Raw genomic sequence first — 20777 nt, forward strand, 5'->3', positions numbered from 1 at the left:
GCACACATGACTGGTTCAAATCACTGTAAAAAGAAAACACATTCATACTTTTCTGGCAGTTATTTGCAAAGCATTGTGAAAATGCTCACAAGCAAAGTAATTATCAATTTGAGTGATAGTTGTCCGAGGTGATCTCTTGATGGTTGGTCCCCTGATAAGCTATGCTCACACTGCTCCAAAATAAATAAAGAAAAAAAATTCCTTAAGTTTTTAAATTTTCTTGAGATGGCTGATCTATTTAAGCATCATTGAGTAAATGTTCCAATAAAGTGTTAATGCTAAAGTGTCAATATCTACATATAGAAAAAGGCCACTGTACAATCCCATCACAGCTGTTAAATTCATTGCCAATTGATATAAGCAGACATTATGATGGCTGCTCCACAATGTCTCCCTGAACTGAAAAACAAGAGGTACAAGGAGATGCTAAATATGCCGAAGATAGAAGAAAAAGAGGCAATATGATCACTACTTACAAAATACTAATGGGGATCGTCAAAATTGACAAAGAAGAATTTTTAAAACTGCAACCTCAAGAACCAGAGGACAAAAGTTTGTTTCCTTAGTTTGAACCTTTGTTAAAAAAGTGCCAAAAAAACTTTTGAAAGTTTACCTTTACAGAGTGGTGGTAGATGGTTGCAACACATGAGGTGGAGGGCAAAACTGTCGGTAGTTTCAAAGTGTCAAATGACAAGTATTATAGTACTGGGAAGACGTAGCTCTCCTCCTGTAACTACACTTAGAATCTTTAATAGCCTTGAAAATGTAATTACCTAACACTGACCAAACAGAGATGCATGCTGTTGGGTGCTGTTTGTGTGAAGAGAGCATCCAGTTGTTGCTCTTGTATTGGAGCACCATGAAGTTGATTTTGAATTGGAGCACCAGGTCACCAATCTTGGTAATTACAGTACAGTACAGTATAGGGATTTATAGGCAGAACCTAATTCTCACACATTTCTAATGAAAAATGTCAAGACTTGCATCGTTTTTACCTTGCTGAACAGTTGCACTAAGGGCTAAAAAAAATAAAAATTTAAATAATGAAACTTGACATATGTCAATTATATATATACTGTATTAACATATTAAGATACTGTATTCCCAATATGATTTCACTTATAAGGATTGAAAAAATGCCATAAATATATAAGTTTAAATATTAGAACCAAAGGGTTTTTATGGCTTGATAATAACTTTACCAATATTTTTCCTTTCGGCAATTTGCTTAGTTGCTTCAACAATTTGATCGAAATTCCATACTGAATCAATGCATGCACACAGCTTTCCTACATTGATCATTTCCAAAACTTCTTTCCATCCCTGACGAAAGGTCGTAGGGTCTTTGTTTCCCAATTCACTCAAGTGAAACCCTGGAAAAGTTGCACAATTAGTGTGATAGTTACATGATTTGGATGAAAATCCTCATTTTTATTTAACAAAGATTATCTGACAAACATTTGCTTATACAGCATTTGCCTGAGAGGAAAATGTCTCATAAAACCCACCTGAATCCTAAAATGTACAAGATTAGTGTAACGTGAGAGAGATAAATTGGGGCAAGTAACTAGTACGAGTTACTTGTAGTTTTAGCAAAAAGGTACTCTGTAAATGTGCAAGATAGGTTACCTTAATAGAAAATAGTCTACAGCCAAGGTAATGTTGCCATTCAATAGTGTAGGACCAGAATAAAGTCTACTCAGCTTTCTTTTTCTGCTTTATTTTAGTAACCTTGGCATAGAACTCAATCAAGTTTGTCAGGCATGAATTTCCTTTTCTTAATCCATGCTGTCCTTTTGTTACGAAGTTGGTCCTCTCCAGGTGTTAAATCATTCTTAACTTGATTATGTTCTCCAGCAATTTATACATAATACTTGTCAGTAACACTGGTCTGTAATTTTTTTTTTTTTATATTTTAATTTTTTTTTTTTTCTTTTACTATGGATTGGGGGACTATTGGGACATAGTTTGCATTTTTCCAGAAATCTGGGAAAAATTCTAAAAATTTCCTGCCTTGTGTATTTATTTACAATTTTAGGTAACAGATCAGCAGCCACGGTGATATTAAATCTGGTCCCGTTCAAGTTGTTGCATCTAGTTTCTCCATGTGTGTTTTTACCTTTTGTATAGTGACTGCAATGTCATTCAGTGTTTCTTTTGGCCTTTTATGTTGTAACCTTGGTCTCCGGTTAGTTGTATTGTAAAGACCTCCTGAAATCTTTTGTCGAGTTCCTCACATATACTGTATCTGTCATTATCTATGAGAATTTTCCCCCCTGGTTCCTCAACCTAATTACACTCACTGTTTTTTTGTCATATATGGCTATAGAACAGCTTTGGTTGGTCTATAGCTTATGCAGCAATATAATTTTTAAATTGCCTCACAGTGTTTCTTCTGACTTGGGTGTGTACTGCCATTATTACTACTGTTCATCATGTGTGGGCTTCAAAACTGGTTTGTATAGCAGAACGTAAGCCAAAATTTGGATTTTAAGGCCATTTATAAGTCAGACACCCCTGTATAGAAATGCACTGAAGGCTTAAAAGGTAAAGATTATATTTCTAAATGGTAGAAACATATAGAGATGCACAAAACTGAACCTTAATGAAATTAACAAAAGTACTAAATAGAGATGGAAACAATATAAAGAATTAGAAAAAAACAAATGGCATTATAATTAATTATCATATACAGTATTATATACCTGCAACAGCATGATTGTTCATGATGAGTGTGTACGGAGAGACACTTTTTGTGGTCCACCAGGTTTTAAAGATACGCCACAGACTACGGTGTTCACTGGCTATCATTCCGCGAGCACCAATCAGCACCACCTGTGCATAAACATATGTCAATCATGTAATGAAAAATTAATTTCCTAATAGAAAATAACAAGAAAAATTCCAAAAACATCAAAATTCATACTGCAAGAAAAATGGGTCTGTCCTTATAAGACTAAGGCACAAGATCCATAGTACCAACACCTTGGTTATACTGTAATGACTGGTATGTAATGTCTAGCTTATATTTTTATAAATCTAAATCTCTGTTTTATTTTGCCCATGTCAATTTTCATTACTCAACTTCAATGTTAGCAAATTGTTGAGTTATGTGAGAGAATGTTTATTTGTAAAATAGGTTACCCTCGTATTTTTGTGTAGCCTGATCTTGTACCATCTTCACCCTCAGAGAGAGAGAGAGGAGATGTGACCAAGGATGGAGGCTTATGGGTGAACCTGTGAGGCATCCACCTCACTCTTATAAGGTTGTTTTCCCTCACTTTTTCATTGTGGTTGAGAAGGCTCATCTACACAGGGTGAGCTGATAAATATCTCTATGTATTATATGTTACCTAACTTGTGTTTTTAAAATAAATGTAATGTATACATCTTTCTGGTTTGCTTATTAGTGGTGGTAGGAGTATTTAGTAATAATGTTTGTTCAGGCTGATATTTTATTGAAAGAGTTGAAAGGTGTGGAAATTTAGAGATCTGGAACAGTACCCTATTTTACCCCATACAAATTTAATTTTGTTTTGTGCAAGATTTTAAAGAAATAACACTGAATGAGGATCAATTGTATTCCATTAATGATTAGTTCCCGTGGCGTAGTGGTAAGACACGCGCCCCGTTCTTCGCAAGCAACTGTACGCCTCTGTTCACCCAACAGTGAATGGGTACCCGGCTGTTAAATAATTTGGCAGGTCGTATTCAAGGGAAACTACCATTAAAGACCTGCCCAAAATGCCATGCATGCTAGTGGCTTTACAAGAATGCACAAGCTCTTGTATATATAAATCAAATAAATAAATAATTGATAATAATAATGGGTTTAAAAATGTTGAATAAAATACAGCCAGAATTACTAACCTTGCCAAGTGGTTCTAGAAGATCTTGACTTTTAGTGAAGTCCACCCCACTTAGGCTATCCAAGACAATGCTTACACCTTGAGGGCGGTGTCGTAGTACTTCTTTTTGATAATCCTGTAAACTTGAAACAATTAAAATTTGAACTAATTTCTTCTCATTATTGGTTTATGCTTCAAGTCAATACAATGAAATATTCTTGAGACGTTGAAAAGAAGACCCTGAGGAAGAAGATAATTTAAAAACATTAAACTATACAGCACTGAATGTGATGAAACACTTTTCTGGTGGGCCATTCACTTGCTTCCCACCTTTTATTAAAGAAAGCTACTTTTTAAGAGAGCCACATTTTACAGCTGTTCCCTATCCCTCCGTTATTCTCCTTGTGTTACAATCAAATCATGTCATATATATATGTGAGCTGGTTCAGGTTAGTGAACCAGGGAATGAATGAGGCACAATCCAGGTACAAGCAGTGGGTTCAGCTAGCCAGCCTACTTGGTATTGGAGTGAAACCCCTTAGCAGTCACATGATGTCACAAGCAAAGGCTTTGATTTGATGTTAAAATCTTTAAACAGTCAATTCTGACAGAATAAGTTTCCTCTGAATTACTCCCATGCACACTATAGATGAATGTTTGAAAATTCACTGTGGCACATGCTGCATTTCACAAAAAAAAGTAATGACATGTCATTAGGAAACCTAATCAACCAGGGTGTGATTGGCTGGTTGCGAGCAGCCATGTCCAACAGCCTGGTTGACCAGTCCAGCAACGAGGAGGCCTGGTCAAGGACCTGGCCGCGGGGACGTTGAACCCCAAAATCATCGCAAGGTATGTCTGCCTGCATGATCCATGTACTGTACAGTGTGTGTGAAGGAATGACACAGTGTGAAGGAAGTCAGGTTAAACCCCATTGAATCTAGGTGATTCTGCAGAGAGCCTTGCCCTTGCCTTGGGAAACCTCAATAAGCCTATAAGATTTCTTGTCTTCAGCAATGACACAGTACTGTAACTAAAAAAACTGCAGTCAAGATCCATTAAATAAAGCTAAAATACATTTAAGGAGGTTTTGCTACCTCATTTATTTTTCAATAAATTATGTACCTTGAGAGGTTTGACTAATAAAGCTGCAGATATTTGCCATGTTAAGATCATATTCTTCACTGGGATCCCATGAACTGTATAACCATTAATGGTTGAAGTGCAAGACATGCTACTGTACCTCTGAATAAAAGATGTAACAGGGGAAGTAATAACACTTACCTGATCATGGTGAATAGGGTAATCTACACCATTTTTTGAAATAGCTTCATGTTTTTGAATTGAAGCTGTTCCAAACACACATACACCAGGAACAGTTTTAGCAAGCTGGGTAGCTGCCCATCCAACTCCACCTGAACAAGTGGTGATATAAAGCGGAATTCACTTAAAGTCATAAACAACGATAATAATAATAATAATAATATTAATAATAATAATAATAATCATAATAATAATAATAATAATAGAGAAAATCAATGTAAGCCATCTTGAGGTTATCTTGAGATGATTTCGGGGCTTTAGTGTCCCCGCGGCCCGGTCCTCGACCAGGCCTCCACCCCCAGGAAGCAGCCCGTGACAGCTGACTAACACCCAGGTACCTATTTTACTGCTAGGTAACAGGGGCATAGGGTGAAAGAAACTCTGCCCATTGTTTCTCGCCGGCGCCTGGGATCGAACCCAGGACCACAGGATCACAAGTCCCGCGTGCTGTCCGCTCGGCCGACCGGCTCCCCATGAGAGGAATTTAAACCTGCATTCTGAGAAATATCAAGCACGCGCATTTAACTACTAGACAACAATATGCTATAAGAATGTAACTTGGAATTCAACTGAATCCACATAGGTCCTGAGGTAGCGAGTTGTTACCAAGTACGATGATATGAACCAGCAGTTACGTAGCATCAGTACTGCAAATGTACTACACGTATGCTTTGGTGTGCTCTTTCTAGTAGGTTTTTCTCTTGGTTACTGTAGTGATGTTTTGATCCTCAGACTGTCCTTTCCTTCTGTTAGTTGACTAGATTCTCATGTGTGTCTCCAAATTGGTGCTCGTGGATCATTAGAGCCTGATGAGGTACTGAAGGTTTGACAGCTTTTTAATTTGTATCATAGGGAGATACAAAGCAGGACCTCACAAAATATGTGGAATGATGTTTATACATTTGTCTAACCTGACGTGATTTCGATGCCTACCTGCTGCACTATGTATGAGAACTGCTCCACCAGTTCTCAATCCTCCAAGGTGGAATAAAGAAAAATATGCAGTGAGATAATTAATGGTGAATGATGCTGCTACTTCAAAGCTCATGTTGTTTGGGACGACCATCAGGCTGTCTTCATCAACTGTGATCTGCTCTGCACATGCACCTGCTTTTGGGCAGTGTGCAACTACATGATCCCCTACCTGTTGACATTTAAAGTTTCAAAACATAACAAATAAGAATTTAAATAGGTTTAATTGCTTATTAGCACAAAACACGTTTCAATCTCTCAATATTTAACCTTATTAAAAAGCTTAGATATATCATATTAAACTAAATGAGTAATCAATAAATCTATAATAATAATAATAATAATAATAATAATAATAATAATAATAATAAATATATTGCACTGTATTTAACAGAGACAATATTATAGGAATAAATGGCAACAAATTTATAAGTGTATGATAAAAACACTATAAAAATTTATTTTACAAGTATATCTTTTATCTTCTTGGGGAGACAATAACTTTGGTGGTGTTGGCAACAATGCTCTGTGTACTCGCCAATCAAGAAGGTAGTTCAGTGTGTTTTCTGAAGCTCCTCTTCTGACCAAAGAATATTAAACAAATAATGTGCCATCCTATAGGGATGAGCTAAAGAGCCCTAAACTCTCTGTTTTCACAAACTGTTGGAGACTCCAACCAAGATTCATAAGCAAGCAAGCGAGTACTGTAATTATCAAAAATACTAAGCCTGGAATTCTTTAATTCACTGTATTGCAAAATATTCAATAATTCCTAGATGCAGTCTCATTCAGGAAAAAAAAGCTAGCCTGGAGAGTAGAAGTACAGTAAAGTTAAGACCACTAACTCTAGACCAGACAAAGGGCATCCACTGCAAAGGCTTTATGATCTAGAAACAGCATTATGTAGACCAGAAGCTGCTAATTTGATGCAAAGGCAAACAGGTCCACCAGCAGATGGCTGGACATCTTGTAAAGCAGAGGAAGATGCATCCACTGGCCAATCCATTGAGATCCCACAGAAGGATGATAGACCATTCACAAATATGTCTGACACACCCTGAATGTGCACTGGCCTGAGAAAGAAATTCCAAGAAGTCAAAGTCGACCTATCCATAAAGTCCAATCCCAGGAAAAGTTCATGCTGCCTTATAGAAAATATGAGATCTCTACTGTGCCTGCTGAAAATGAAGGCACAGCAATAATAGTGTTGACCATGGTAGAGAGGCGGGCTGCTCTGACATCCAAGACAAAACCAACCAAATCTAAACCCTGAGAATTTAAGTCCAACAAATGCATGAGATTGTTATTGAAACTCATTATTTATTTCTATTACAACTAAGTCTAACAATCATAATAATGAAATTGAATTCTTCCATTACATTCGGATTTCTGGTAGAATGAGTTCCATTTGAGCAGGATTCCACTGCATGAAAAATTGTGAATGCTTTTAGTATCACAGTGATGGATATTTGTTGTTCAACAATTAATCATTAACGTTTTTAAACAATAAATAACATGGATATGATATTTTATTAAAAAGATTCTTAATCACTTACTAGTAATACAGTACAATACTTAAGAAAAAAGTTTATCATATAATTTTATGTACTGTGTAAGAAACTAATAATAATAATACTAAGTAATGCACCAATACTGTATTAGTAAAGAAACACTTGGCTTCCAAACACTTAAACCAATTTTACAGCTGGCCATAACAACCAGCTCAGCACTTACTGTGTAAAATCAAACCAAATGAGAACAAGCACTATCTATATTAGATATAAATATGTACTAGTACTGACAATTTGTGTACTAACATTGACTGAACCAACATTTACTCCAACAGCTGTCACAATGCCTGCACATTCCAATCCAAGAGTACATGGTGGCCGTATCTCAGGGTTCAAACCTTGACGAACATATATGTCATAAAAGTTCAGTCCACAAGCCTTAACTTCAACAGTAACTTGGTTTTCAGTGGGAGCTGGAGGGAGAGGGCCATCTTCAACCTAAAAAATATTGTAGTGAGAATTAATTTCTACATATTGGGGTATCATATGTATTTCATACATACAGGACTGTAAGATCTCAGTAATCTGAATTCCAGTACAGTAACCTAAATCTTCGGGTAATATCTTCGGGTAATCAGAATTAATTCATGCTCATCACCTGGTCTGACGACCGGGCCGCGGGGACACTAAACCCCGGAAACACTTCAAGGTAACATTGCTTTCAAGTAAACAGTTGGGGACAAGCAGGTAAATGATGAAAATATAAGGGTAAATGGCAGGAATGAGATAAACAATAGAAATAACTGGGTTGTGATACAAAAACATGCTTATTTGTTCATTTTTGGATATTCATGAAAAGAAATCCAACTTGAATGTTTGGTTAGGTACCCTAAACTGGAGTGAACCCCATATAATTTGGATAACTGAGCATAGACAGTAGTACGTATAGTATCATTTCATTTTCTATCAATGAAGTTTGATGTGTGAATAATTTAAAAAAATTAAAAAAATTTAATCGGCCAACTTTTTGGGCTAAGGAAAAAACCACTGCCAGTCTCACCCTTGCATATACAGTACCTCAATTACATTCCTTTTCAATTTCTCCAACAAAATTTAACTGTACATTAATCTGTGCTAGATGTTTCATCTATAAAACTGTAATTGTATTTTATCTTAAGAACATTTTCATTTTATTATTTTTGAATGCAAGCTCATAAAATCGTATTTTGCATAAATTACACTAAATTTGACTAAACTGTAGAACAGAATAGTACAGTAGTGCATTCTAAACAAAGTACTCTGAGAAATTAAAGATTAATGAAAGTGTTGAAACTGTTGGAAAGAATTACAGTAATCAACATATATTTTTGTACACTTAATCCTGAAGAATAAAACAAAAATATACCTTTCAAAAACATCAAAACATTTTTGTGCAGCAAATAAAACTAACACAAATTCCTAATTTGAGTAATATTAATATATTTGTTCATTGTAGTGTAACACAGGATTCAATTAATGAAACAAAACATAAAAAATATTATACAGTGTAATGAATCTTATATACATATAAACAAATATACATATCACAAATAAGAGCACCTAAAACAAAACAATAAAGTACTTTACATCAAAGTTACCCACTAGTACATCCGTCATGTGTGTTATGAACTTTTACATTGCCTTCTTGGTCAAATCTTTAAGGCAGGACAAAACATATTATAATCTTCACACCAACTGTTTGTCCTGACTCGTTACTCAGGCCTCACAGTCAAAAGTTTAATATATGAATAAATAGATCCTGCTGTTTTTCCCCTTAATTTCTGTACTGCACAGTACAGTATCTTGCTACCATAAATGCCTATGTACATGTTTAAATTTAAGTTACTATACATAGAATTACATGATAAACGCAGACATAATAAAGTAATAACAACAATAAGAGGCTGGCTAGATACATAGTATTCATATTAAACACTTCAAAATTCAATGCAAATTTTCAGACCTTTTTTTTTTTTTTTTTTTTTTTTTTTTACTTTCACCACAATTGTCTAATTACAGCATATGAATTACATATGCTGTATGTAAGATTTACTAAAGAAAGATATGATACAATAATGTAGTTATTAATATCATTTGAAGCTTATTATCTCTTATAACATGAATTAATCATTTACTTACATCAGACCAGAAATAATGGACTATTATATCTACTGGCAACAAATCCAGAGCCCAAATTTCCTTAGATTATTAAATGTAATCATGTAAAATTTTAACTATCGCCCTAAAATATTTGGAAACAAAATGATGTAGCTTAAAACAAAACATATTGTATATACAGTGGAACATTGGTTGACGAATGCCCCTCTTTATGAATTTTTCTGTTTAGGAGCTCAATTTCTTCGTAAAACTTGACTCGGTATACAAATAAAATAACACTAAAATGCCTCGCTTGGCGAGTTCGTTAATACACGTATGGGTTGACAGAGCGCGTGGTTCCTGGTGGTACAGGTGAGGCGCTTCAGTTTACTTAAAATGTAAGGAAAAACAAGATTTTTTGTTTTTTGTGTCTTTAGACAGATTCTTAGTAAGACAAGCAAGCAGTGAGCCACATCCAGGTCCTAGTGGTATGCCTGCAAAATGTAGGAGAGAGAGTACCCCAGAAAAGTCATCACTGTCTTATAATGGAAGGGCACTCCCCTTCAAAACACTAACACCTCTCCTCCTCCTCCCCTCCACACCGTCTTCCATACGATTACAAGAGTCCTCATTAATTTAAAGGTAAGATATACTTGATTCTTGAGGTTATCTTGAGATGATTTCGGGGTTTTAGTGTCCCCGCGGCCCGGTCCTCGACCAGGCCTCCACCCCCAGGAAGCAGCCCGTGACAGCTGACTAACTCCCAGGTACCTATTTACTGCTAGGTAACAGGGGCATTCAGGGTGAAAGAAACTTTGCCCATTTGTTTCTGCCTCGTGCAGGAATCGAACCCGCGCCACAGAATTACGAGTCCTGTGCGCTATCCACCAGGCTACGAGGCTCCCGAGGCAATTGTACATGCTGCAGTACAAAATATTGGTAGTAGTATTTATAAAATGTATTTAAGTTAATATTTTGGGGGTGTGGAACGGATTAATTCTATTTACATTATTTCTTATGGAAAAATATGTTTCGGTTTACGAATTTTTTGGTTTACAAACCTTCTCTGGCAACAGATGAAATTCGAAAACAAAGATACCACTGTATATACTGTACTGAATATTGCACATAAATTTGGCAATCATGCATTACAGTACTGTATTGGGTAATACAATGCTAGGATAAAACATACTGTATTACAGTATTAAGATTAGTAAATACCTGTACTGCATTTTCACTTGCATAATAACTATACACTGTATGTAGTTGTCTCTTCTACATGACAAAAATACTCATACTTCACAATTGTTTTCAACATTCAAAGCCTGTGTGTAACACCAACCTCAGGATTATCAGCTATAGGTTACTACTGTACATACTAAAAAGTTATTTTAATTTATTTTCCCTCCTAATTATTTCACAAATATATACAATATACAGTGGCACCTCGATTAACGAGCAGCTCTATCTACGAGCATTTCGAGTAACAAGCAAGCCACTCACAGAACATTTGTCTTTACTAACGAGCGTTTCCGTTGGTTCTCGGACACCTTTTACGATAGTTTTGTTGTTGTTTCGCAAGACGAGTTTTCCACATGACGAGCTCGGTGCTGGAACAGATTAAGCTCGTTAATCAAGATGCCACTGTACTGTACATCAGCATCAAACATTACACGTTTGCTTTCGTCACATTTACAAAGCTCGCATAAGTGGCACTTCAACCTGAAATCTATGTACTTAAATAAGTATCAAAAGGATGCACCAAGCCAGAAAGATTATTTATCTGATTATATATTACAGTACAGTATATAGACTTGTATAGAACCAAGTCTATATACTGTAATTAATGCACAACAGCCAATCTGTGATAAGTGCAATAATATTAAATTCTGGACAGTACTTGACAAGTTTTATTTCTTCTGATGAGACTTCATGTACTGTACTGTAACAGGTGTGCAAAATATGAATAAAATTTGCACAGTAAATCTTCAAAATATTTCAATAAAAATTAATATAAGGTACAGTATATAGTTACAGTACAGTATATAGTTACAGTACAGTATATACTGCAATATATAAATTATACATAAAGTACATACATTAAGTATAATACTGTATATCTATTTAAGAATGCATTCCCAGACAACATGTAGATTTTTGTTAAGGATGTGGGAAAATAAGATAAAGTTCAAGACCAAGAGTTCCATTACACAAAATCCTAACAATATACTGTAATGTACATACCAGAATAAAGTTTTATAGCCAGATAGATGAAAAGCTTTCCAAAAAAAAAATTCCCTGACAAAAGAAATATTCTGTTTCATAGTTACAAATCAATTCTCAAAGTAACACTTGTGGAACCTCAATGAACCCCAACCCAACATTTTCAAAATGAAAACCAGCCACAGATTAACAAAACAAAAAAAAAAAGACGCCATTGACTTTCATATTCCCCAAGCTTTTATTTAGGATAAAATTTACTATTAAAATTTTCTGGAACCTCATTAAATAGATTTACCAATAAAAACCACTTCATACGGGTTGTTTCATTAATACATAAATATTGAACACATCACATATTTTTCAAACTCTTTCGACCCCCACAAAAATATTTGGGCAATTGAAATATACGAGACATTCAAATGTTAAGCTTATAGAATGGTACACATTCAGGATTATGTGACTAACATAATTTTATTGTCTAATATCGGCATCATAATGCAAACAAAATACTGTATGTACGCAGGCAATGAGTCACAATAACGTGGCTGAAGTATATTGACCAGACCACACACTAGAGGTTATATCTTGAGGTTATCTTGAGATGATTTCGGGGCTTTAATGTCCCGCGGCCCGGTCCTCGACCGGGCCTCCATGCCCAGGAAGCAGTCTGTGACAGCTGACTAATTCCCAGGTACCTATGTACTGCTAGGTAACAGGAGCATCAGGGTGAAAGAAACTCTGCCCATTGTTTCTCGCCGGCGCCCGGGATCGAACCCGGGACCACAGGATCACGTGTCCAGTATTCAGTCTGTTCAGCCACCAGCTCCCTAGTAGGGACGATGACATTTCGGTCTGTCCTGGACTATCGACTTGAGAATGGTCCAGGACGGACCGAAACGTCGTTGTCCCTTCACCTTCTAGTGTGTGGTCTGGTCAACATACTTTATGTACAAAAAAATAGAATTTTTTCTATTTTTGTTATCCTTTCAATAGCTTTATTTCCATTTACAACCATAACATATATTCATAAAACACTGAAACCAAACCACACATCAGAAGATAAGGAAACGATGACATTTTGGTCTGTCCTGGACCATTGATAATGGTCCTGGACCATTTGTCATGTTCCATTTGTCATTTGTCATGACAAAAAGTTGTCATCTCTCCATCTTCTGATGTGTGGTTTGATCATCATATCTTCAGCCATGTTATGACTCATCATCTTCATAAAACATTCATTAAACTGTTATATATTTAACATTATTACTGTACATATATTTATTATACTGTACTGTTAATCATTTGGGTTAAATCATAAATTTCTTAATCTGCTTTTCTATTTACTGTACAGTATTATGTTTTCATAATTATCATATTTATCTATAGTCTGAGTATGGAAAAATCTACATACCTTACAAGTTATAATTGTATTATGTTGAGCCTCTTGTTTTTAGATCATTATAATTTATATTTTTTTATTTAAAACACAAAACATCTTCCACCAGGTTAACTTGATCATTATGCTGTATTTCATAATATTGTACATTTCAATATTTTCTATGTGCTATCATTTGATTCAGCACCCCCTTCGTCTCACTTTCTTGCTCGTCTATTCATAGCAGCAGCACATTGGGGACAGTACCATTTACCTTTTGGTGGAGCAGTGATACCAACACATGGATAATGAAACCACTCAACCGGGCACTTAGGATTATCACAGGCAACCATGTCACCATACGAAACTTGATTGCAGATACAATAACGCGGTTCATTAGGGTCATACGTCCAGTCAGGATTTTCAGAATTAGGATCAATTAGTGCATCCTGCAGGAGATCCTCCGAGGGAGCAGGTGAAGCTTCCATGACTGTTGTAGCAGCGACAGTGCTAACTGAAGTATGCTTCTTTTTCTGTTTCTTGTTGCTTGAGCCTGTACTCGTACTACTAGTGTTTGCGTTACTGCACGTCTCCTGTGGCAAAGCCGAAGCCAACAAGGCTGTTTGTGCTGCATTAGCTAATTCACTACCTATAGAAAACTCTGTAGGCTGAACTCCAGAGGTAATTGCATCGTAAGAGGCCTTTAAACTTGCTGTACGACGGCCCTGCTGCATCTGCTGCGTTGCTGCAATTGCCTGAGATGCTGCAGCTGCAATGGCATTACTACCAGCTCCCATGTGTCCCAGTGTATATGAAATAGTTGATGCCGGTGGTGGGGACACTGACATGCTTGATGTCAGATTAGGTTCTGTCCTTTCCTCTTTCTTAACAGACACAGTCGACGATGTTGACGACTGTCGACGTTCCGTGTTACGGCTGCTGCTTGAGTTCATAGTAACGTAGCGATTTTCTTTCTGATTGTCTCTAATAGGCTCGTCTAACTCCAAAGACCTTTTCTCTAAAACTTCCGTAATTCCCGGGCTATCTGCTTCAAGTTCGCACTTAAATTTTTCGAGCTCCTGGTCCAACTTTCTCATGTAACGTTCAAGTAGATCGTGCATGTTCGTGGCAATATTCACCTTCTCATCGGCGTCGTCAAGCAGTTTGTAGTATTCTTTTCTAATTTTTTCATACTCGGCATCTCGCTCCTGGGGTTTCATTTTTTTGGCATTTCCGAAAAAGGTTTTGATCTGGTCTTCTAACTGGTCTGAGGTGTTCTGGATCCCCAGGTCTAGTTCCCTTAAGTCTGTAGTCCGATCACGTATTTCTTGCGGAATTTGCTCTATCACTTCCAGAAAGTCTTCCAGATACAGCATATTCGCTTCTTATATGCAGTTTCCAGCTGAACACAGGGTGCCAGTCAGTTTTATTTGATTTTAGCTCCTCCGTGATGTACCCAAACAACCAAGATAGCGTAAACGGAGACCAGGACTACTTCTCTCGCTTCTGATTGGTCAGTTCTGTAGTGGAAGGAAAATACTGTGTGCTGATTGGCTAGCATTAGGCGTACCAAGAAACATTTGATTTCATTAAATTTCTTTTGCTGCAATATTAATTGTACAAATGATATTATTACATTTACTTAACTTTAACTATATGATATACGCTAAGCATTTAACACATTTTTACTATGTATAAAAACTCCTATACACAAAAATGTGTAATGCTGAGATACATTGAGTTTTGTAATTATTTTGTAGCGAGTAAACTACACTCTAAACTCGCTCCACTACACCGAGTAAACTACACTCTATACTCGCTAAACTACACCTTATACTCGCTCCATTATCTCATCATCTTAATGGCGTAACTAATTAGCACTAACTACACAAGCTATAATCCTATCCCTATTTACAGGTAACAGTTCTTCCATCCTATCTTATTGGAGGGAGCTGAGGTGTAGTCACCATATATAAGCAAGCAATATGAGAATAGCAAACGTTACAATTTCCAGTCAAGAATGTAGCAGTCGGCGTATGCAGTTCTAATCGACCCCAAGACACTACAGCTTCGAAACAGAACAGACAGCAGACTGGGACCGAATCAAGCTACAATGCTCTCCCACATGAGGGAGAGGTGGGACCAAAGAGCCAAAGCTCAACCCCCGCAAGCACAATTAGGTGAGTACATAGAGCTCCGCGACTCCGGCCTCACTCAGCTCTCTGCTCTGCTCCAAGCTCTGTCTCAACGTCTACGACACTGCTGTATCCAAGACTACTAAATAAATATGAAAACCCACTAAATACTGTGTGTCTAATCTACTCAATAACGTAACACAATCATATGTTACAATTTCATTCACTCACGGATATTAGAAAATATTCTACTCTAGCACTCAGGTAAGCTAACTGGGAATCTTTTAAGTCTTAAAAAGACTGTAAAGAATGTTAAAGACTGTACCTCTCTCAACCAGTTTAAGATAAAAACGAAGCTATACCTAATAAATTCCCTGTAACCTACCTTACCCTTCTATTGTCAACCAATGTCTGCTTTTTTTTAAAGAGCGCTGTTTGTCGACATAATTGTATTTGTGCTGCTTTTTCAGCTATGTTTTCATTTCTTGTTTTCATTCTACTCTTTATGCTCAATTAGTATTAAGCTTGTCATTTAAGTTTTTCATGCCCGAAACGCTTTGCGTAATAGTGGCTTTAGGCATTGTATGTACTAGCTCTACCTATAAGTCAACCAATCTTTGTAAAAATTTCTTGTATGTATGTACCTTACCTAAATAAACATTTATTTATTTATTTATTTATTTATTTAACTCATCCCACCTCAGCCAGGTATAAAAGGATATTACAAAAAATCAAAGACCACAGCCCCGCTCCTGTGCCAGGTAAGTCCACTACGGGCTCACCATAGCCCGTGCTGCTTGAAACTTTTTGTTTCCAGTAGCAGAATCTTAAACAACAAATCAAAGACGATAAAATTGGTTAGGGGGATCCAATATTATTTATTTGTTTATTTATTTATTTATTTATTTATTTATTTATTTATTTATTTATATACAAGAAGGTACATTGGGTTTGTGAGGATACATAGCATGGTATTTTCATTCTTGTAAAGTCACTAGTACGCGCAGCGTTTCGGACAGGTAATTTTAAGTAGGTAAATTCTAGCAGAATTAATAAAATGATAACAGATACATTGCAAGAAAAAAATGAGATGAAAGAGATTAGTAGGTATATTAAAGCACATTGGTAGCTCTGATTGATTGCATTGACAACTGGATTGGTAATTTAAACAAAGATTAATAGGCACCATACAGCAAATTGATGACATCACACATTAGACACCATACATTAGACAAATGATTTAGCACGGGTGGTACTCGTATAAGAGGACACAGGTGGAAACTTACTACCCAAATGAGCCACAGCTAGAGACATTAGAAAGAATTGTGTTAACAATTGTAGTTAACAAATTTAATGCATGAGAAAGTGATGTGGTGGAGGTAGACTCCATACACAGTTTCAAATGTAGATATGATAGAGCCCAATTAGTATGCTCAGGAAATCGCACAAGTTTGAAGAGAAGCGTTGAAAGTATAATTCCTATAACACACACACACAGCACCGCTCCTGTGCCAGGTAAGCTAAGGGCTCACCATAGCCCGTGCTACTTGGAACTTGTTCCGAGTAGCTGAATCTATAACAACATCCTATACTACAGCCAGAGTGCATGCGTTAATAAGTGAAACCTTGACTACGTTTCAGCATAAAAGAGAGAGAGGAGAGAGAGAGAGAGAGAGAGAGAGAGAGAGAGAGAGAGAGAGAGAGAGAGAGAGAGAGAGAGAGAGAGAGAGAGAGAGAGAGAGAGAGAGAGAGAGAGACAGACAGACAGACAGACAGACAGACAGACAGACAGACAGAGATGGATGGGTATTTCCCCATCATTCATCAGACTGTTGGACAAAATGGAGAGACGATTGATTGATTGATAAAGATTAAGCCACCCAAGAGGTGGCACGGGCATGAATAGCCCGTAAGTGGAGGCCCTTATGAGCCATTACCAGTATCAAAAGATGATACTGGAGATCTGTAGAGGTGCGACTGCACCCTGCGTGACGAGAGATGTCTCCCGTGTGGGGAGACGATTGATGATTGATTGATGAAGATTAAGCCACCCAAAAGGTGGCACGGGCATGAATAGCCCATAAGTGGTGGCCCTTTTGAGCCATTACCAGTATCAAGAGATGATACTGGAGATCTGTGGAGGCGCAACTGCACCCTGCTTGACGGGAGATGTCTCCCGGACCAAATGGTGTGGAGAGACGGGCAAGAAGGCTTATTTCTAGTCTTCAGGTCAGGTGGGAAGGAACAGTTAAACATCAAAGCTTGCAACACCGTCGGGACGTTGGTGGTCTTACTGTTACGTACAAGGCCAATATCCTCAAAGTTTCGCACCTGGTCCACCTCTGTGGAGTACCAGTAGTTGCCACCCGTAGCACTAGGCTCTCAACCTTCAACAGCCTCATGGTGGAAGTGCCATTCTCAATAACATCACTCCATTTAGCGATCTTTCACTCCTAGGCTGACTCACATCTGTAACGTGTTCGCTCAATAGGTTAATACACGGGAGATCAGATCAACTGATCCCATGAAGGCTCTGGTACACAGTTGGCTACAAGCTTAACCTGTTCCTTATATGATTGTTACCTAATGTTGCTAATGAATAAAGGCTATTCCTACTGATGCATATAACAGGCTCATAAAATAATAGGGCCTCTAGGAGTAGGTTTCAACTTAGCGGAGGAAGAATTACAGCTCTTGCTTGCAGTTTCACCAGATTCCTTATATGATAGTTCCCTATGTGATAGTTTCATAGTACATTCTCATGAAATAAATAAGTTTCAAGGAGCAGGCTTCAGATGAGCTGAGATACGACAACAGCTCTTGCTTTCAGTTTTACTAGGCACGTCATTGACATCCCTTATGAACCTCTAGTCTTGGTTAAAAAAAAGTGTGTGTGTATGTGTTAACATAAATATTCTAGAGAGACAAAGAAAGAAAGGAGGGAGATTTGTGTGTGTGTATTCACCTTGTTGTGCTTGCGGAGGTTGAGCTCTGCTCTTTCGGCCCGCCTCTCAACTGCCATCAGCTGTTACTAATTACTATTTCCCCCCCCCCCCCAACACACACATCCAGGAAGCAGCCCATAATAGCTGTCTATAACTCCCAGGTACCTATTTACTGCTAGGTAACAGGGGCATCAGGGTGAAAGAAACTTTACCCATTTGTTTCCGTCTCCACCGGGGATCGAACCCGGAATCTCAGTACTACGAATCCGAAGCGCTGTCCATTCAGCTGTTAGGGCCCCCAATCCTCATCTGCCACGTAATATTTCACAGATGCATATAGAAGCAAACTTGGCATCTGACAGCTTCACATATTTCACAGATGGATCAGTAGACCAGCAGGGACAAGAAACCGGAGCTGCAGTTAAGGCAGGAAACTATAAATAGTTGGAGACTCTCAAATGGGTGTTCAACTTTAGAGATGCTAGCCATTCAAAGAGCTTTGGAACATGCTCTTGCTGAACACCGGCAACATGTTATCATACATACAGATTCGAGAACTGCCATTGAAACCTTGCAACAAGAACACATACATGATAATATCCACCTGATCACAAATGTCATATCATTAATGCAAACACTCAAACGTCAAGTCCGTCGGGTTCTTATCAACTGGGTGCCAAGTCATGTGGGAATAATAGGAAATGACATTGCAGACGAAGCTGCAAAACTTGCAACTAAGAGAAGAAATGTAGACATTTACATACCACAGTGTCTATCACAGATTAAGAAAGTAAATAGAAACAGGGCAGTGCAAAAGATGTACAGTGACCACAACACAGCAGCTGCATCATCCCAACTACGAACCACTTATTTAGATGAAAGGGATCAGTAGAACAACAGAAGTACACTTACATCGCATCAGGCTTGGATACCCATGTGCATGGGAAATAGGCTTACAGGTTCCGGAAGATGAGAGGAAATATCAGCACTGTAGAGAAATGTCCGACAGACCACTGGAACATTATCTGACACAGTGCATAGTTACAAACCCATTAAGATTTCAACCTAGATTCTACAGAGCACAATAAGTTGTTAAACACATGGGGCAAAATCTTACTGAAGCGACCATACAAGTCATAAATACTCATACTCCGCCCAAGTAAAACAGAAACAAGCAAAACTTAGTGGGCCAGCCAAAAGATTAGGGCCCGCGCAGGAATATTTCTGCAAAAAAAAAAAAAATTACTATCATTTTATGAGGATGGGCTGAAAGTAGCAAGGTCACTTTTGAGCCGTGGGTCATCAGATAATTCTGATGACCCTCGGCTGGATCATCAGAATTATCCATGTTGACAATACGTGAGTTTTATTTTGTATTCACTAACCTTTATTTGATCATAGCCTCCTATGGCGTTCACTACAATTCTCCTTGCCATTGTGATGTTAAGTGGTGCACTTGCGACCTGCAGTGTGGTGATGACGAGTGTAGTGGAGACTATGGTAGTGATCTACCACAACCGGCGAGACTTGAACAATGCCCGAGATTGTGATCAACAGAGCCCAGTCTGATCCCGTGACATCCCAACCCCCTTCCCGTGAAGAAGCTACCTCTCCTTACACACATACCTGTCGGTGGATTATTTTGTATTAACCACTCCACCGTCTGTCATTCCTATGGAAAGTTCGAATAAGCTTTGTATTAATCCTGATTTTTCTCCGGGGGCATTTACAAATGAATATGGAATTAATGAAGTATATACATGTGTTGGTGGGAGTATAGATGGTGGAGACAGGAGTGACCTACACCCAGAACAGAGGTTACAGGGATACCATCAGTAAGCGGTACACGGCCCATCACAAGGACACACTGCAAGCCAAGGAATACGTAGGGCTCTGGGTGGAGGCGGCAGACAACATTACTGGTACTGTCGTCGAGTTGTCGATACATATGTAATAGGAAAATGGACGCCAATGTTGTGTTAGCTGTCGGTCTGCAATGTTCGTGAAGTCTTCGAGCAAGTAAAATGTTGGTAGTGTACGTAATCAACATTTCCTACTTAAAGTGGGCAAATCTGGGATATTTTGCTAAATTATTCCATAGTTTTGTATCTTAATCCTATGGAGACAAATTTACACCTGCAAATGAAATATAACTGACTTTTCTGTGAATGGAAGAAAACTCTGCATTGGACTGGGACTAATAGTAGCTGGCGGCAGCAGTTCAAGTTCAAGTATGTTTATTGAGACAAGAAAGAAATACATCTCAAAGGGATAGAGTAGCTTAGGCTATTTTTACCCCCCAACGGCGG

At 37.7% G+C, this 20777-nt stretch overlaps 2 protein-coding genes across 2 annotated transcripts; both read right to left on the reverse strand.

Moving 5' to 3' along the window:
* Window positions 1-202: 202 nt before the first annotated feature.
* Window positions 203-20071, reverse strand: LOC123758747 (Inhibitor of growth family, member 3). The gene is made up of 7 exons (XM_045743395.2): window positions 19854-20071; window positions 7961-8152; window positions 6105-6315; window positions 5133-5263; window positions 3871-3984; window positions 2706-2835; window positions 203-1373 (listed from the first exon to the last, which is right to left on the reverse strand). The coding sequence occupies exons 1-7, from the start codon at window positions 19902-19904 to the stop codon at window positions 1180-1182; spliced, it is 1023 nt and encodes a 340-aa protein (XP_045599351.2). The 5' UTR covers window positions 19905-20071; the 3' UTR covers window positions 203-1179.
* Window positions 9185-14897, reverse strand: Ing3 (Inhibitor of growth family, member 3). The gene is made up of 2 exons (XM_069334431.1): window positions 13425-14897; window positions 9185-11400 (listed from the first exon to the last, which is right to left on the reverse strand). The coding sequence occupies exon 1, from the start codon at window positions 14762-14764 to the stop codon at window positions 13607-13609; it is 1158 nt and encodes a 385-aa protein (XP_069190532.1). The 5' UTR covers window positions 14765-14897; the 3' UTR covers window positions 9185-11400; window positions 13425-13606.
* Window positions 20072-20777: the final 706 nt, after the last annotated feature.

This window comes from Procambarus clarkii, chromosome 31 (genome assembly GCF_040958095.1).
Source record: "Procambarus clarkii isolate CNS0578487 chromosome 31, FALCON_Pclarkii_2.0, whole genome shotgun sequence".
Classification (NCBI taxonomy): Eukaryota; Metazoa; Arthropoda; class Malacostraca; order Decapoda; family Cambaridae; genus Procambarus; species Procambarus clarkii.

Bases quoted from the DNA above. Each gene is read 5' to 3' on its own strand.
- Ing3 (XM_069334431.1), bottom strand. From the start codon at position 14,764: ATGCTGTATCTGGAAGACTTTCTGGAAGTGATAGAGCAAATTCCGCAA.
- LOC123758747 (XM_045743395.2), bottom strand. From the start codon at position 19,904: ATGGCAAGGAGAATTGTAGTGAACGCCATAGGAGGCTATGATCAAATA. The intron at 2,836-3,870 runs GTTAGTAATTCT...GTTTATGCACAG, and splicing joins TTCTAGAACCACTTGGCAAG to GTGGTGCTGATTGGTGCTCG. The intron at 1,374-2,705 runs GTATATAATACT...CAACTTTTCCAG, and splicing joins GAACAATCATGCTGTTGCAG to GGTTTCACTTGAGTGAATTG.